The sequence below is a fragment of the Centroberyx affinis genome, unplaced genomic scaffold (genome assembly GCF_046629955.1).
Source record: "Centroberyx affinis isolate AG114_WGS23_722 - 3 ecotype Tasmania unplaced genomic scaffold, CSIRO-AGI_Caff_v1 ptg000200l_1, whole genome shotgun sequence".
In the NCBI taxonomy this organism is placed as follows: Eukaryota; Metazoa; Chordata; class Actinopteri; order Beryciformes; family Berycidae; genus Centroberyx; species Centroberyx affinis.
Genome location: NW_027278893.1, coordinates 328335 through 346569, shown reverse-complemented (window position 1 = coordinate 346569; position 18235 = coordinate 328335). Strand labels below are relative to the sequence as shown.

At 42.2% G+C, this 18235-nt stretch overlaps 1 protein-coding gene across 1 annotated transcript; it reads right to left on the bottom strand.

Annotated features, from left to right (window-relative positions):
* Nucleotides 1-2152: 2152 nt before the first annotated feature.
* On the bottom strand, nucleotides 2153-5149 carry LOC139660759 (Iroquois homeobox protein 5a-like). Its single transcript, XM_071538984.1, has 3 exons — nucleotides 4919-5149; nucleotides 3034-3436; nucleotides 2153-2823 (listed from the first exon to the last, which is right to left on the bottom strand). The coding sequence occupies exons 1-3, from the start codon at nucleotides 5147-5149 to the stop codon at nucleotides 2153-2155; spliced, it is 1305 nt and encodes a 434-aa protein (XP_071395085.1).
* Nucleotides 5150-18235: the final 13086 nt, after the last annotated feature.

Below are 18235 nucleotides of genomic sequence, written 5' to 3'. Positions count from 1 at the left end.
AGTGGGAATCAAACCCCCAACCTCATCAGTTGGTGCCTTGCTCGACCCCCTGAACCTCGACCTGAACTCCTGCTGCTGTGATCTGTCACACGACCGCAGTGTTTTATCACTGAACCAGATAGAGTTCTTGACCGTATCGTCTTCTTTGACTGCGGTTATCATCATCATCATCATCATCATCCTCCTCCTCCTCCTCCTCCTCCCTCGGCCTTCAGAGTGGTGAGGTTTATTTAAACTGATCAATACCTTGTGTTTCCCCCAATCATTGTCAGTGTTACTCTGTTGTTTTAGCTCATGAATTATTGATAGCTGTCTCCCATCACACGTGCGCACACATACACACACACACACACACACACTCACACACGGACGCACAGGCACCATGAATGCACGCACACACACACACATAAACACACATCTCTTTTTTCCCATTGCTAATCAATATTTTATACTGCATTCTAGGTGGCCAGCTGGCTCGGCCTTGTGAGATTTCCTCACACACACACACACACACAGCAAAATCGTCAGTGTTAATTTAAGTCTGAGCGTTAAAAATCAACACCATGCCAGTTTTTATATAAATCCACACCCATCAGAGTCAATTTAACACTTTTTCACACATTTATTAACAGGGGAAAATTTGCTGTGGAGCGTGGATTCAGTCTGATCGTAAAAATCAGCCTAAAAGTCATGTACACAGCAATTTTTCCAGTGTTAATAGTGTTGATTTTTAACACTGGAAACACATCTAATCAATGTCTAATCAATACCTAATCAATAAGTAGTCGAAGTCCTGATTTAGACATAGGAATCAGATGCACCGTAATACTTTGATGCAGAGCACAAGCTGTAGAAATGCTCATAATTCATCAGCAACTATTGATGCTACAGTCCTCTGATTACCACACTGACTGATAGATCTACATGAATACTCTGCAGAAAATACTTGAAAATGAAAATGTTGATGTAATTTACAACAAAAACAGTCAGAGAGGAAGTCGTTCTGCTGGTTTTCTCCTCACGGACGAAGAGTTTTCTCTGTTCTGTCTCCGTCTCACAAACCGCTGCACACCAAACACGGACTCACTTTCAATATAGCGAGAGAGATTACACTTCCACTCCCAAGTTATTGTAGAGTGTGCACACAGCTTAGACTGATAGGCTTTTCTTACACATTTCCCATGTTTGTTGCTGTCGGCTCTGCAAAAATACAGGATCAGGGCAAATCCCCCGGCTTCAAAAGAGAACCGACTAGATCTGAAATTTACACAATTAATTCCTCAAAGATGCCCCAAGAAAATGTAAGCCTCTTAACTGTTGATATTTTCCAAGAGAGCCTGGGAAGGTTTTCTGTGAGGAAATATATCGGCCCGTGTTGTGATGAAATTGAACAGCTTACGGCCTATCCTCCGTTTGTCAGAGCAGCTGTTGGCGCTAAATAGATAGCTTAGGCTATTTACTCTTCTGCACTGTACTGCTTTAAATTATATGAGGGGGGAATGACGGAAAAGGCAACGTTTTGTTCGATTCATCTGCTCGATGGCAGGAGGATGTTAAAGGCCTTGTGGGCCTGCTGCTGCTCTTTGGCTTGTGTTCCTGCTTGGCCTGGAAATTAGCTTTTCTGTTAGAGCTAAAGGTGGGAAATTACTTTTTTGTTGTTAGAAATTAATCTTGCATGTGAGGAATGCATTAGATATATATATATTTTTGAAAAGGAAATCACTTGCAGCTGAATTGTTGGTTTAGATGGGATCCTAATAAAAAAAAATGTAGCTCTAAAATAAAATAATCTGATGAAAATAAAAAATCATGATTCATGCAAGGCCATTTACTCCTTATGATACAAATGAATGCAAAGCAATCACTTCCAAAAGTCATTAAAAATGGAAGGTGGTCAGTTCCATATTCATAAAACTAGCTTTTAATGAGTACTTCATGTTCTGTGCAGAAACGCACTACAAAGATCACATCTTTATCAACATAGAAAAATGCAGTCTAAAATTGAATATTTGTGATACTAAATAATAGTCTGTGGCCTCTGCTGGGGCTTTGTCCTTTTTAATAGTTTTCTTTTTATATCCGGGGCGTCCCACAAACACTGTACGGTCCCAATAAATAAACGTCCGTTTCCGCTCCAGCGTCCCACAGCGATCTACACATTCGTCATGCCTTTCTTCAGTTCGTGGTGTGTTAGATCTTTGCAGATGTCTAGCTGGCTCTGGCTCCGTAGCTTACAGTCCCTGGCGATGGCCTCGGCTCTCTGCAGCATAGTCTGATGTAATCCGTTTAAATGCGTGGCGGAGGCCAGGTTGGAGCCGGGGCCGCCGTGCAGCGGGCCCAAAGTGCCGTAGTTAGAGTAGCCGGGGATGAAGGGCGAGGTGTAGTACAGGTGTCTGGACAGGGCCGCGCTGTGGGGGAACTGGGTCCGGGGCGTGGGCGCCGGGTGGGCTGGGATCTGCCCCGCCCCCGCGCTCAGAGAAGAGTCACTAGATCCTTTGCATTTGTCCGACGAGGTCGCGATCTCAGCGAGGGACCAGAGTTTGGGTTTGGGGGCCGGGTTTTGCGCCTGGACGGTGCCGTTGGAGTCTTTGGGCGCCGGGCTCGCCGCGCGCTCCGGCTCCGAGCCTCTGTGCGTCCCGAGCGGAGTGTTTTGAGGAGGTGTGACCCCCGCGGTGTTGGGGCCCGGGAGGTGGGGCATCCTCCTGTCCCCGGGGTCTTTAAAATCCGGATCGGTTAAGCCTCGGTCCGAGTCGGTGCCGCTGCCGGTGTCGTCTCTGTATATTATCCCACAAGGGTTTCCCACTGAGGCTGGATGCTGCCCAGCTAGACGCAACGGAACAGATCAGGTCAAGAGGAGATTAAGAACACATTAAGGTCAAAGGCACACACTTACACACAAACACACACACACACACACACACACACACACACACTTACACACACACACACACACACACTGCTGCTACTGAAAGTGACGACTGCCACCAAACCAAAACCATTCTGTGAATAATTCTGCAGACTTTTTAGACTCACCGGACTCGCTCTTTGCCTCCGTCTCTCCGCTGGGCTTCATCGGCTCCTCCTCCTCGTCGTTCCTCTCCAGGTCGATGTTGTCCTCCTCCTCCTCGTCCTCGCTCCTGTTGCGGGGCGTCCAGGTCATCTTGTTCTCCTTCTTCAGCCTCCTGCGGGCGTTGGCGAACCAGGTGGACACCTGGGTGAGCGTCATCTTGGTGATGATGGCCAGCATGATCTTCTCCCCCTTGGTGGGGTAGGGGTTCTTGCGGTGCTCGTTGAGCCAGGCCTTCAGCGTGGCCGTGGCGTCCCTGGTGGCGTTCTTCCTGTAGGTGGGGTCTCCGTAGGGATAGGGCCCCAGGGCGCCGAACGGGTGGTAGTCCAGGGAGCCGGTGATGCCCGAGGACGGGTCGTACCCAGGACTCTGGAAAGTCAAATAACTGTTATGTGGCTGCGGAATATAAACCTCCTGCAGTGCTTCTATAGAAATCGTTACTTTCCTTCTCTCTTTAGTGTGATTTTGTATTTTTGATTTTATAGCTGACATTGTTTTCCCTTGCTCTTTCTTTTATGTGATTCTGATTTTCATTGTATCCAGTTCTGTGTTTTGACTTTATAGGCTACATGTCGGTATGTTATCTGACTGCAGCTTTAACGTTTTGGTGATGCTGCTTTCTTGGCAGGTCTCCCTTGAAAAGGAGACTCTTAATCGTAATGGGACTAAGCCAGTTAAATAACGGTTGAATAGAAAAAACGTTAATTTGAAGACTCCTCTATACATTACACTGGAAATTAGGTGGTATTTGCGTCAGAATTTGCATCTATCAGTATAAAACTCTTAATAACCAGATTATGACAAGTCTAACATGTAGTTTATTACACTTTTTTTTTATTTATTTTTTTTTTTACATACAAACAGAATTAACGAAACCTGGATTCTTCTGTTTAGAAATACGTTTGCATACGTTAATGATTTGTGCTTTTAAATTGTTTCGTGTAGTTATTGAATAGCCTATATATATATTTTTTTTTAATCTGTTTTCAGATCTGTGCAATAAAACGGTGTAACTGGGATTTCCTTGACAGGTTAACGGTTACAAAAAATGAACATTATATCAGATTTGGTGAAACTTGACGGATCCCCGTGGAGAATGGGATTATTTTTTGCGTAAAAATCATATAAAAATGGAGATATGTAAAGAAATGTAAAAATAAAAAAAATATAAAAACTGCATAAATATGACAAGATTGTTTATAAAGGACAAAAACAAAAGACTACTGATTTGAATTAGGCTATATTGTTATGCTATATTGTAAACGGTTACATGCTGCGCCCTAAAGCAATCGGGAGGCTCTTGTTTTTACGCACTAAAGTTCACACTTTTTCCAGAATTTGTGGCGTCAATTGTCTAAACACTTCGCTATGGCAAAGTCCCTGCAAAACTTCCTAACCCGCTTTTATCAACTAAACTTCTGGTGACTAAGTGGAGCAATTACTGTTAACTGACTCGATCTAATTATTTGGTCAATGTGGTAAATTATTAAATGCAGGCCACCAAACTCTCAAACTATCATCTCAGAGCCCTGATGCTCCTTTTTGTATTTTTTCAAAAACATTTCTGGTGATTTTTCCTTGATCTTTGCTCTTTAATATAATGATTAAAACTGCAAGATCAAATTTGGACTCAGGCTGAGGTTTGGCGAGCATCACATGTCACCATACCGAACTGACGGACATCAACTTTTAGAGCAACATCCAATTGCACTTGGCAATAACTGGAGACACTTGTCTTTTACGCGCTGGGTGCCAGTACGCAGATGCTGGTACTTTGTGTTATTATATAGACTAGAATTCCCAGTAACTCCACTTCAATATTCGTGTTTTCTATAGTTTTCGGACACTCACCATAAAAGAGTTGAGCGTCGCCGCGGCCCTCGGCTCCCCGCCGTACGGGAGGTGAGAGTTGAAGCCGGGAGAGGTCGCTGATCCCGGGTACGGAGCGAAGGCTGAGCCCGAAGAGGAGCGGCCGAGCTCCTCCGTCCGCGGTCCTAAAATCACCCCGGAGCTGAAGGACGGGCAGGAGTGCAGCGCCAGAGAGACGGACGGCTGGAAGAGGAAACCCTGAGGATAAGCCATGACGGTCAGCAGACGCGCACGGACCAACAAAATTACGCACGGATGAAATCACATCTGAAAACGAAAGCGCGCTTTTCCCCCGAAACAGCGGACGCAGAAGCGGAGCCGCATCGCAGGTGGCGGAGCTCCGAGTTTAGTTTGTGTTTTCTACTGTTTCTACTGTTTCCTCTGAGCCTGAAGTTTCCTCCGCCTGCTGAACTGGTCGAGTCCCAGACTGAGACAGACTGAGGAGAGAGAGAGAGAGAGGCAGAGCAGAGGAGAGAGAGAGAGAGAGAGAGAGAGAGAGAGAGAATGACAACTCACTGTAGGACTGTCAGCTCCACCCCATAAACACAAGCGCAGAACACACACACACACACACACACACACACACACACACACACACTCTCCCACTCACACACATAAAACACACTCTTTCTCGTTCTCTCCCCTTCTCTCTTGCATGCACTCTCTCTCTCTCACACACACACACATGCACACACACAGCTTCTCACACTCCCACACTCTATCCCTCTCTCACACGCACACACACCTCTTCTTTCTCTTTCTATTTCTCTTTCTCTCTCTCACACACACACACACACACACACACAGGCGGCTGCTTGTGACTCAGGTGTTGGCAGGTGTATGTATCAGTGTCAGGATCATTTAGTTTATCCTATTGATTAATATAGACTATAGAGAAGCTTTTAATTGCTCATTATGAAGCTGTTATACCTGAAAGCCCCGAGGGTTTTCTAGAAGAGCTTTAACACTATCAGTATGCAGCGTGGAAGAGCTGGAAAAACAGCATCCAGCTCTGAAACTGAAGAGTTCTGTTCAAAATGAGACATCAACCATTGGAAGTGATTGACAGCACATGATAAATCAAGTTTTGGTATTTCTTGTTAAAGGACAGCAGATAACTGGCTGGCTAAACGACAACACTGGATCCTCTAGAAGTGAAGAAATTTTGAATAATAAACTTCAGGTGATGCTGCTCTTCTCAAAATGAATATACATATATATATATACTATAGCCTATATGTATATGATGATCTAAGAAATGTGTTATACAGCAAAATTACTTCTGTTTCTTTGAATTTCTTTTGGCTAGAAGATGATTATGAAAAACTGAAGCTATGTTTTGGAAAGAATATAGTTTATATATTGTAAAGCATGGGGAAAGAAGGCAGGATATTTTGTTAATGTGATAAGAGTTGGAAGTCATGTAACACTTCTTTAGTAAACTAATCAATCAATCGATCATATAGCATCAAATATAATGTGTTTTAATACTCCAGGCTGTTTTCTTTTCGTAAAACAAGCAAAATTTGCACATAATACTTCATGGCATAATCTGCACTGTACTTCTTGCACATTGCACTTTATCCAGAATCTCCTCACATTGTAACCTAGCATGGCATTTTATGATTATATTATACGTTCCTTTTGTGTTTTGTATGTCTTCTTATGTTTCTATGTCTTTTTGTTAACATGTTGACTGTTTACAAAAAGACAATTTTCCACATTATGGACAATAAAGTTTCTAACCAACCAACTAATGAACTAACTAACTAACTAACTAACTGACAAACAAACAAACTAACTAACTAACTAACTAACTAACTAACTAACTGACAAACAAACAAACAAACAAACAAACAAACAAACAAACTAACTAACTAACTAACTAACTAATATGTTTACATCCATGCTGTCATATTTCACTGAGCGGATCAGCAGATAATATCCAGGGATCTGTAGTAGTGTGAGCAGTGTGAAGCCCTGAAAGCAGCTTAGGGAAGTTGTAGGTCTAATGGGATAAATCCTCTCACACTGGAAACCTGCTTGTGTGTTTTTTTTGTGTTGTTTTTTTTTGCTACAGCCTTTTCCTTATCAGCATTCATCAGTTGGGTGACAAATAATTCATAAACTGATACTAAAATATGAGGTGTGTTGTGTGTGCAGTTAGGTTGATCCATGCAGCCTCTGCTGCTGTAAGCCCAGCATGTTTCTGCAGCCGGACACACACACACCCACAGCTAATCTCATTTGTAGGCTCCTATAATTAGAAGGCCGGGGTTGCTGAAGGCAGACGTCCCTCCCGGTGGGAGAGTGAAAGTGGCGTTGCGGTCAGTCTCCAACACTGACAACAGCTGAAATCCATTTTTTTTTGTGTGTGTCTCTTTATGATGATGTCACGCCGCTGTCTCCTCCCTGGATGAAACCCGCACCGACTCATTTTGCAGGACGAGGCTGTGTGGCAGGGATTTCCAGGTAAGCGTGGGACCGGGCCTTCAGGTCGCAGGCTGCTGTTCAGAGCTTCGTTGATTAATTGTTGTTGATCCCGATTACTAAATTGTCCAGTGGCTATTTAAAGTAGCAGTCCAGCCTGTCTGTCCTGCTTGTCTCAATTAGCGGAGTTCTTTTTTCTCTAAGTCAGTTAAAACACAATTAAACTGTATTAACTAATTATCCAGTGTTAATTACAGTCCTTCTGCTCACTGCACAGGAAGGCTTTCATTCAAACTTTTATGTCTGATTTTTATTTGGTTTATTTCATTTGGTATTTGTTTGAGAGAGGATGGAAATATAGACAGGATAAAAAAAGGTCATAAGGGCTTTTATAACTTTCAAGATCCACATTTGAGGGTTTCGGCATTCAGGATTCTTTCAGCAGTTGCTCTTTTGATGCAGGCAGCCAGGTAGTTCCAGGTAAATTTTCCAGTGTTAATAAGTGCTGATTTTTCAGTGACAGTTATTTGAAGCTAACAAGTGTTGATTGCAGTGTTGTTAGTCCAGTCACAGAGCTGATATGGCTCTGGGGTGGCTGCTCAAAACTATCTAAAGTGTTAAAATAACTCTGATGGGTGTGGACTGATAGAAACACTGGCAAAGTGTTGATTTTTAACACTCTCAACACTGACAATTTTGTTGTGAGTGTAAATTTAGGTGTAAGTGTATTCCATCCTTTAATTCCAATCAATTAGCAGGGCTATTTTTCCTATAACTTTATTTTTTAACCAATAAAAACCAATGCAGCTGTCAGTTTCTGCCTGGGAAAAAGGTTCGGAGTAATATTCCCTTTTTAATGATACAATTTCCCAGAGCAGCGTGTGCAGCTCAGAGGAGAGCGCCTTGATCAGAGGTGAAGTCTATAACCTGAGATGCTAAACGAATATTGATTTGGCATAATGAAGCCTGAGTAATGTGAAAACATTCTCCTTAAGGAGTCTCTCTAAGCACATCATGAGCATGACTGCACTGACGGCGGCGGGGTGAAATGGTGCAGGTGATGAGCAGAGCGCCGCCGAAGCTCAGGCAGTTTTTAAGCTGCTCCTGTACAGATGGGTCGAGCAGATTAGGGATGGCATTTTCACGCTTTTTTAAGCATCTTTCATTAAAGCGCTCCACTGTGGGCGAGGTGAACGCACCTCTTATTCTAGTGAGCTGGTAACGATACTTGAGAGGCTTCTCTCCCAGTCTGCTGCTAAATATTGCGTGAGCCTTCTGCAGGATGAAGTAATGGTTTGGAAAGCTCAGATGACTCTTTCATCAGTGCCGAGTCAAGACCCCCAGTAGGCATGCCCATGGAGTGACACTGTGGTGTGGTTTTATCATATCAAAAAGTTATGTTAACAATTTGCATGTACAAAGTTGAATATTCAGGGAAATATGCAGTGCAGTTCCCCCATATTCTCCATGGTACTTGCTCTTTTGTGAAGATTTTCACATGAAAGGAGCGCTCGTTTGTTTTCCCCCAATACCTCATAAATTAGCTTAGCCCGCAGGGCAAATGTCCAGAGGTTACTTAAAGACAGTGTGTTTAATTAATTGGAAAATACTCTTTTTAATAGTTATTACCCAAGTATGAAATGTAGTCCTTGTTATCTGTGCTCAAACATAATTACCACCCATGGGATTTCTGTATTAAGTGTTAGAGATGTTGCAGCGTTTTGTTTGGAAGTGAAGAGACTTCACTGTGCGGCTAATGGGTTCAGATGACAGGGAAGAAAAAATGAAATTTACAGTAGACACTAAGCTTCATTTTACTTTTATAACCAACCATCAAAGTGACACAATTTATACAAAGTTATTGATTGTTTATTCACACTATTACAAATCACTGAATATTATCTATTCTCCTCTGAGGGGAAACATGACATCATGAATATAAAGAGGTTATAAATCTAAACAAAAGAAAACAGGGATATTCTACTGTAACATGGTATTTTAGAGATATAGCCAGTAATAATGGCAGCGTTAATTTTGAAAACACTACACATTCATTTTGGGGAAAAAGAAGTTCATCATTCAATATATTTAAAATGTTTCTAGTCTGTGAAAGCAGTATTGTTTCCTCAAAGAATTAAGTTACCTGCTGTCCTTGGTGACACAGTTTGTTGTAATTTTGGGTGATCTCATCAAACTCATAGTTCTAATTGTGAAAAGTACTGCGGCCTAATTTCGTGATATGATATTCTATGAATTTAGTGAAACAGGAGGCGGAGCTCATGTTACTGAAACAGGAAGTAGTTTGGTATTGAAATAGCGCCGTGGAAAGTAAGGGTAACCCTAACCACAACCCTAAACCCTAACCCTAAACCCTAACCATAACTGCATTGTTTAAGTTGCCTAACCCTAACCCTAAACCTGCATTCAAGTGATGTCGATTCGTACTTTTCTCCAAGTCGGGAATACGTCACAACTGCTTTATGGTCGTAAAATTGGAGAACATTTCCTCAGCTGTTTACACACACTGCCAGCTTTCTAGGCTAACGTTAGCAAACGAGCTAGCTATAGCATAACTAGCAAGTGATCTTCAGATATTTCAGGGGATTATGAATGTAAATGCCACAGGAAATTGAATGCCGCAGCACTATAGTTATCCAGGAATATCCACATCATTTAAATGTGTACTTAATTTTCAATTTAATTTTCAATTTTTTAATTTTCGGCTTTATTGTCTGAGATTTCTTATGTTCATGTACGACTCTGCTCTGTTCAGCCATGTTGGAAAGAGCGATTACGTCACAACTCGGCCAATTGGTGCTGCAGCTACAATCCCGATTTCTTCGACTTGATCATCCGACATAATAAGGTGTGGCAGTTCCTGGTCAGAAACTTGTTCAGACCGTAAATCCGACACCACTTGAATGCATTAGCTTAAAGTTATTTTCCCACAGTGATAGGTTACGCAGCTGGCCATGTGTACGTACGAATCAAGGATGCATAATTTGGTGTAAGATATGCAAACGTTGTATGAGAACACGTTGGTTTTTGTGGTTTTTTTCAAATGGTGGAAATCTCATTTCAGAACAAAACTCTCCATTTTGTCTCCACTGACAGGCAGCACTGAGTACGATGGCGGAGATTTCCCAAGAGTCTCCTCTGGACCAGGAGGCCTCAGACAGGAAGACCGACTCTCCCAAACACAACAACGAGCTCCAGGGTCAAGATGGTCTTCATTCTCCTTCCCAACAGCACCAGAACCCTGAATGTCTTGATCAGGATCAGGCTAGTCTTCAGAATCAATCGCATCTTGGAAGACCAGATGATCTTTTCCTGGGCGAAGCAAAACACCTTAGTACAAGTCACTTAGATCCACTTCAGGACCAGCATAGTCCTCATGATTCACACAAGGAAGCAGAGCAGCACACTGAATGGTCCAGTCTAGACCAGGATCACATTCAAGACCAAGACAGTGTGTGTAGCCTAAACTCAGTTCAAGGTCAAAAGCATGGCAGACTGAACGGTCCTCCAGAACATGAGGTTCAAGTCGGAGTGGAAGCCAAAGATCACACACCTCAGGACCAACAGGAAGCACAGGGTGTAGATCAGGGTCTAACAGAAACCCAAGATGGTTCTGACCAAGGTTTAGCTTCAGATAAAGACAAAACTCAACATCTGTCCCAGGTCGACCATCACCTTTCTCTTCCTGTTTCGGTCCAGTTACAAGATGAACAGTGTCAGGACCGAGACTCTGCCCAGCAACAGGACTGGGGTCAAAGAGCTGCTCTGGGTCTAGTTGAAGACCAGGACAAGTCGACTGCAGACCAAGATCCACAACTTCTCGAGCCGCGCTGCGACAGTTCACACAACATCCCCAGTTATTTCACTACCAAAGAGCAGGTTCAGCCGCCAAGCTCACACGATGATTTGACTGTAAAGCGTGATTCCCCCCACCGCGTGCACCGAGCCTCACCTCAGGATCAGGACCGAGCCTCGCTTCAGGATCAGGACCGAGCCAAGCGTCAGGGAGAAGACCGCGAGGCGTCGTCAGTTCGCGAAACCGGTTCCAACCCGGACCGGGACCTGACGACTGCCGCAGCCTGCGAGGATGAAGCTGGGGAGTCAGGTGGCAGCGTCCCAGCGCTGGTAATCACTCAGGCAGAGGAGGTGAGTAAAGAGACAGTGCCTGATGGGAAATAATATGCACATCACCCTCTCATCTATATTCATGGGCTTCAACTGCTCCACTCCACTCTAACGCTCGCAATGCCAAATGTCTTCTCTTCCTCAACCCCTTTGTTTTCACGACTCACAGGTAGCCCTTTCTTCTCTGTATTTGCCGGCTTTGTTCTTTGTTTAAACGATGTCTCTGATCAAGTTCAAAGCCCAGCTTTCCTGACAGCTTTTTTTTTCATCAATCTGCTATTTTTTTCTGTTTCATCAAAACCCTTTTCCAGATGAAATTATTATTTTTTATTTTCATATTTTACCTGGGTTTGTCGGTTTAGAGTTGTAATTATGCATTCATGCCTTGTTTCCGCATGTCACATCATTGATTTGAGATGTGCTGAATGTTTTCAATAATGTATTTGTTCATTGTGAACTATTTTAAATATTCTCATTTCCAGAGCAATGTGTGTTCAATGGTAACGCTTCCCCAGAAAGATAAGAAATGATCATGCTGGTGCTTTTTTCTCAAATGTCCTGCTTTTTAATTCTTGATGTTTCTGACAGTTTTGCTTTCACCAAGTCATTGTTAATAGCACAGCAATTGCAACAATTCAAAATCAATTTAGACCATAATCATAGCAGTTCCTCTTACTAGCAGCATAAATCACAATTTGTTTACTGCTAAATCTGTGTGAAAAAAATAAAAAATAAATATATATATATATATATATATAAAAGCCCATAATTTTGATAACAACAACAACATCCAGTGTGGCTCTATCACTGTTTCCAATAAAATATGAAACCTACTGTCATATGAACATCCTTGGTTGAATTTGAATAGATTTTCTTCAGCATGCAGAATGCAGAATACAGAATACAGTAAAAGCATTATTATCGAATAAAAACGGCATCGAAAGTGAAAGGAAAACACATTTATGTGCAAATGAGTGAAGGAACTCCTCTTAAGTGGGCATACGCACACTGGCACAAAGCCCTTCAACCCATCACTGTATTTTTAAATCTGCGAGGCTGGAGCCACGCTGGGAGCCGCGGAGGGGGCAAACGTGAGAATTTCAACTCTCTTACAGCGTTTCTGTGATAGATTCCATTACCCGCCCTCGTGTGTACATGCTCACTGATCCGAACCGCCTCCAAATAAGTTTCCTCAGAACCTCTCTGGCACGCGGCGGAGGAGCACTTAAACCAAATTGACTTTACTGATCTGAATTATGAAGATACCGATATCATGCATAAAGTTATTTACCCCTCAGAAGAATTCAAATAAGTAATTCCCTCAGATCGCGATACGGGGGAACTAATATGAATGCAAATAGGATTAGGCTACTGCATTAGTGTCTGATAAACAATTTACAGGCCTGAGTGTTCACTGGGGGATACGCACTCCGCTGCATGGGAAATGGGGAGATGCCAATCCAGGCAGAGAGAGTGGGGGTCCATTCACCACCTTATCACGGTTAACCCTCGATCCCCTGCTATTATTAGCCTTCACCATGCTGCTGTTATAGCGTCACATATCTGCCATGCCTGCTGTAGCCATAACAAAATGCAAAATCCACCAGATTATTGGATAGGTCGTCATGCTCGCCATATGCAACTGAATATCATACAGTCGGTGAGCAGTAATGCATTCAAATCAATTCAACTCAAATCTTGACTGTCCTGTAAGGGAAATTTGGTTTGAAGGCCGGCTTTAAAATAAAAAAAAAAAACATAATAAATTAACACTGACACATGGACACATGACTCCGTGGCTCTTTTACTCTTGAGTTCAGGCTTCTGAAGCAGCTCAAAATGACGTCCTATAGGGAGCCGAAGTTGATGTAATTTCCGTCAACCCTAGGGTTGATTTTCCCCTCTTTCATATAAGCAATCTAAAAAGCATATGACTTTGATTTTGAAATATGTTGTAGTAAACATCAACACATATCTTCTTTGGCTTAATTTCACAAAAATCAAAATAATATTATTTACATGAACGACAAAATTAGTTACCGAACTACATTACCCAGCAGGCTTTTAAATAGTTGGAAAATTCCATCTCGTGCAAAGCGAACAAGCTACGGTAGCTAGTTGTTCCCAACAGTTATCAGCAGTTGGTACATTCTATGTTGTAGTTCTCCATCATTACAAGTTTCTACGGCCTAAAATAACAACAAACACAAGAAATTACAAATTGCCTAAAAGCTTATGCTACGTAATGCATCGAGAGGTGAATCTCAACATCATTTGTTGCTTTGTTTAGTTGCAGAAGACATACTGTACGACTTTGCAGTCAATGAAAATTGCGCTAGCCACTTAGCTGCTAGTCAGCCACGGGGAGGCTTCAGCCTACACTGCCTCTTCGGCAGTCAGCAAAAGCACGATCACCTTTAGCACTTAACCAAGAGACAAAATAACACAAAATGTACACACAACACAAAACAAAAACACAGTCAAAGGATTATGTTAGCTAGTGGCACTAGCTAAATCATCTTAATATTGGTGACTTCTCAATTAGTTCTGTTGTTGTCACTTCCTTTTTAAACGGCTTTGGATAGTTTTTGATTTGCTGGGGGAGCTCAGTTCCACAAACTAATACCAGATGGAAAAGATGGAGGTCTGACATTGGATGCAATGGGTTTGTGAACTGTTCATTTTTCACAATGCAGAAAATCTAACTTTGTGAGCAACTTCAAATATGTTGTTTTCTTTTGTTTTCGTTTGTCCCTTGTTGCTTGCCGTAAACTCACAGACAGTGGCCCCTCATTTCCAGATCAAGACCATAATAAACAGGAACATAGATACCGTTATTATCATAGCCTCAAACATGTCTTGCTTCAAATCTGCCATTACAAAGGCGTTTTAAATACAAGGTAAAGTCATATTTGTTCTTTCATTCTTCCTGGTTGGTGACACGCTGTAGGCTCTCAACTGAGTTGACTTAATTGTTTCAGTCGCCCTTCAAGCTTTCTTTTCCACATCATGCTGCTCACACTTCTCCCTGCCACATGGCTCTTCATTTCTGTGTGCTTGCTAATGGCATGTATATGGCATTTAGGTAGCAGGGCACTTTGATGGTACACATTGTGACAGTCACCAGCACCAATTAAAGTCCGCTCCATGTCATGTTATGCTGAGATCTTTTCCTCTTCTAATGACAATCAGCCTCTTCCAAATAAACCTCAAGAGGATCCCAGGCAGATAATTTGCCATACGTATCGCTATAGAATACAACAGGGATCAGGATGTAGTTTTGAGAGCTTGCTCATTAAACACTGTACATCAAACATACATGCTTTTAGATGTACTCTTACTGATCCTTATTACTTCACTGTTCCCGTCAATGGAGTGATATTAATTGAAACACAAACACCGGGCAAGAGAGTGGTGTGTTTTGCTGTTGCTGTCCAGTTTTTTGTTTGTTAGATGACTGATGAATTTTAAATTGCATGTTAAAAACTGACATGGTACACACAAAGTTAAAGACTAATTTCCCACTGTGGTCTCAAAACATACAACAACATACACAAAGAGACATAGACTACACTCATTACTTTATAATGACTCCCTCAGTGCAGGTCTAGGTCATTTGCAAACCTTTTAGATGTAGCTTGGTAGAAAATAAAAAAGCAGAATTAGTGCTTGCTGAAGGCGAGCGCACTACCATTGTCACTCCCCTTTTACAGTTTTTACTCTAGATCACACTCGGTTGATTTAAGACTCTAGATCACACTCTAGATTACAAATCCATATACAAACTATTTCATCCATTGCTGTCTGGCCACTCCCTTAATCTACAGATAACAATTAGAATGTTAGCATGAATTTATTTTGTCCCGAATTTGTCCCGAATGGCTGGTTATTGTTTTCTGTGTGGACAGACACACACAAGCTCCATATGAACACAGACGTGCCATATCCACTTAACCTCTGCATTCATACTTCACGCATTTTTCATGACGACCACGTGGCTGAAAGCTCTGGTACTTTAGTGGTGCTGTTGGAAAATTCAGCTCTCCACACCGCCCAACAAGAGAAAGACCCACTGGAATCCGCGTGGGTTAGTTCCAGCTCCTCTTCATTTAGCCAATCCTGGACATATAGGCACGTTTATACAGGCCGAGAAGGTGCTGCTTACGTAAATGTACGGTGGCCGAGACGTGTCGAACGAACTGCATATCCAAAACGCTTTGCAGATTCGAAAAACACAAGCGCATTAACGGAAAACACAAATGCAAAAATCACATTGTGTTTTTCGAATTTGAAAAGCGTTTTGGATGCAGTTCGTTGGACACGTCTCGGCCACCGTACGTTTACGTAAGCAGCACCTTTCATGTTGTTTCAAATTTCAGGCGGTGGCGGCCAATCATTTGGCCACAATCACATAATTTTGGCTGTAATCACATAATTTGGGCTGCAATTACGTCATTTTGGCTGAATGCTCTCCGTCACATCCGTTTCCACATGAAGCGTGAACCATTAGCCCATGTGTCCAGTAACTGCTAGCTAGCAAAACAGCTAAACAGATACTTCACTCTCAGAAAAAAAGGTACAGAGTTGTAACTTTTGTCACCGCCTGTCAGCAGCTCTACTGCTCTGTGACAGTGTTGGTGAAAATGTGGATTCTGACTCAAATGTTGATGCTAATTGTTCATGGAAAACCTCCTTGAAGTGCGGCACTCTTTTGGTAAATATTTTTAACTACTAGCGCTCGGTGCTCTGAGCACTAAAGATGCCCAGGTTGCACAGTGGGGAACACATTAACAGAGCAACGTTTCCATTTAAAATAAAGAACAAAGACTCCCGGTAGACACACAGCCTCACCTACCTCACTGTCTCTGGGCTCCTCTGTATTTTCGGAGGCCCTCGTGACTCCACTGAGGCGCAGTAGAGGCGGCTGGGCATCACTGCTGTACAAGTAAAAACACTGTAAACCTGCGGCCTCCTTCATAACCTCATGTGATGATTAAATCTGAATTAATAGCCAAGCAGGAACCTTTTTTGAAGTGCAAAGTAGTGTCATTATTATTTACAATAAAAGCACCGTAGCACTTGAAATAATTAGTTGAATTCAAAATGATAGGTGTGACGTGCTTTATCAGGCCTTTTGCAGTGTGTGTGTGTGTGTGTGTGTGTGAGCTAGTGTGCCTGCCTGTATATGTGTGTGTGTGTGTGTGTGCGTGCATGCAGGCGTGTGTGTGTGTGTGTGATGGGGACAATAGTGACTGGAGAGGTATAATTAGCTCTCTTGGGACGCCCGTCCTAAACAGTTAAAGGACAATCAGGCTCTATGAGATGTTAAACTGCCGCTGCTGATGTCTGTTGCCAACTGGGGCCTAATTGTACTCAACAGGCCCAGGCAGCCAATTCATTTTGTTACCACCGTGAAGATGAACGCTACTTTCAGGGAGGCAGACGGACATTTTGTTGAGTTGTAAACACTCTCTCATATGCTAATTCAGCGGCACCTCGAAGCTGTTTGAGAGACACGGGCGCAGATTGGAATTGATAACTAGTGGTTTCTATCGTGCAGAGTGCACACTGTGAAGGTTTGTATTGTTTGTGTTATGACTATTCCTAGGGTATTGCACTCATTCAAGTCTAACAATACGCATAGGTAAGGAGGGTTTGCTCATATTCACGTTGCTTCGTCTCATATTTACATCACTGCCATTGTACTGCCAGTGTGATAGAAGCACAGCGATGTGACAGTGAATTGAATTAGGCTGAATGGAATTAGAAAACATCCTCGGGATATCTGTATACAGATACAGATATGTGTGTATATAACTATGTGTGTGTACAGATATGTGCATACAGATATGTTTGTATACAGAGAAAAGCAAAGCAGGAACCTGTACTGGTGGTTCAGTGAACGAAAGCATTTCTGACATCAGGTCCGTGTCATCTCCTCCCCTCTCTCTCCAGTCTCTCCTGTCACTCTCCACTGCATACAGTCTAACAAAGCACAAAAGCCTTTAAAATAATTGTTAAATTTTAAAAAAGACGTGTGCACTGTACAGCATAAGTGTGTCCCGATGTGACAGAAACCTTATGAGATGACATTGTTTTGTTTTAGTGAAAAAGAATTGGATAAAATATGTGTGTTATGCATATCAGTACTGGTGCATGAACACTGAGGGTTTTTTTTTCTCTTACTTTCATTCATTCATTCAAATCTTTATTTAAACTCGAAGAACCATTGAGGTTGCCCTCATTTACAGTGATGTTGAGTTACAGACAAGGTAAAAGTTAAAAATAAATAGGACAAAACATAGATGAGAATAAAGAAAATCAGTTAAAATAGTTACACATTGAGGCAGGGAGGTTTGTGATCATGGTTTTAAATTGTCCATAGGTTAGTAGACTATTGATTTTTAGCGTGTGTTGAAGATCATTCCAAGAATTTGGGGCACTAAAATAAAAGGCTGACTTTCCAAATTTAAGCAAATACAAATGTTTATTACACCTCTCTGCCAGAGAAGACCAACCCACTTTATCATACAGGATATAATGGTGAGTACCATAGCTATCACCAGTTCTTGAATTGAAAGTTTACTAGTATCTAGTAGAGTCAGTTTCATGACAACAGGGAAATGAAATATCATCATATTGCCAAAAACACAAGCAGCAGAAATAAGTAAAAAAGCATTATTTCCTTCAATCCTGAAAAGCTCATGTTTTTTGCAGGTATGAGTC

What these genes read in the sequence shown, in the direction of transcription:
- LOC139660759 (XM_071538984.1), bottom strand. Translation starts at nt 5,149, where the DNA reads ATGGCTTATCCTCAGGGTTTCCTCTTCCAGCCGTCCGTCTCTCTGGCG. An exon ending in CGACGCTCAACTCTTTTATG is followed by an intron (nt 3,437 to 4,918) that starts GTGAGTGTCCGA and finishes TTGACTTTCCAG; the next exon opens with AGTCCTGGGTACGACCCGTC. An exon ending in GGAGGCAAAGAGCGAGTCCG is followed by an intron (nt 2,824 to 3,033) that starts GTGAGTCTAAAA and finishes CGTTGCGTCTAG; the next exon opens with CTGGGCAGCATCCAGCCTCA.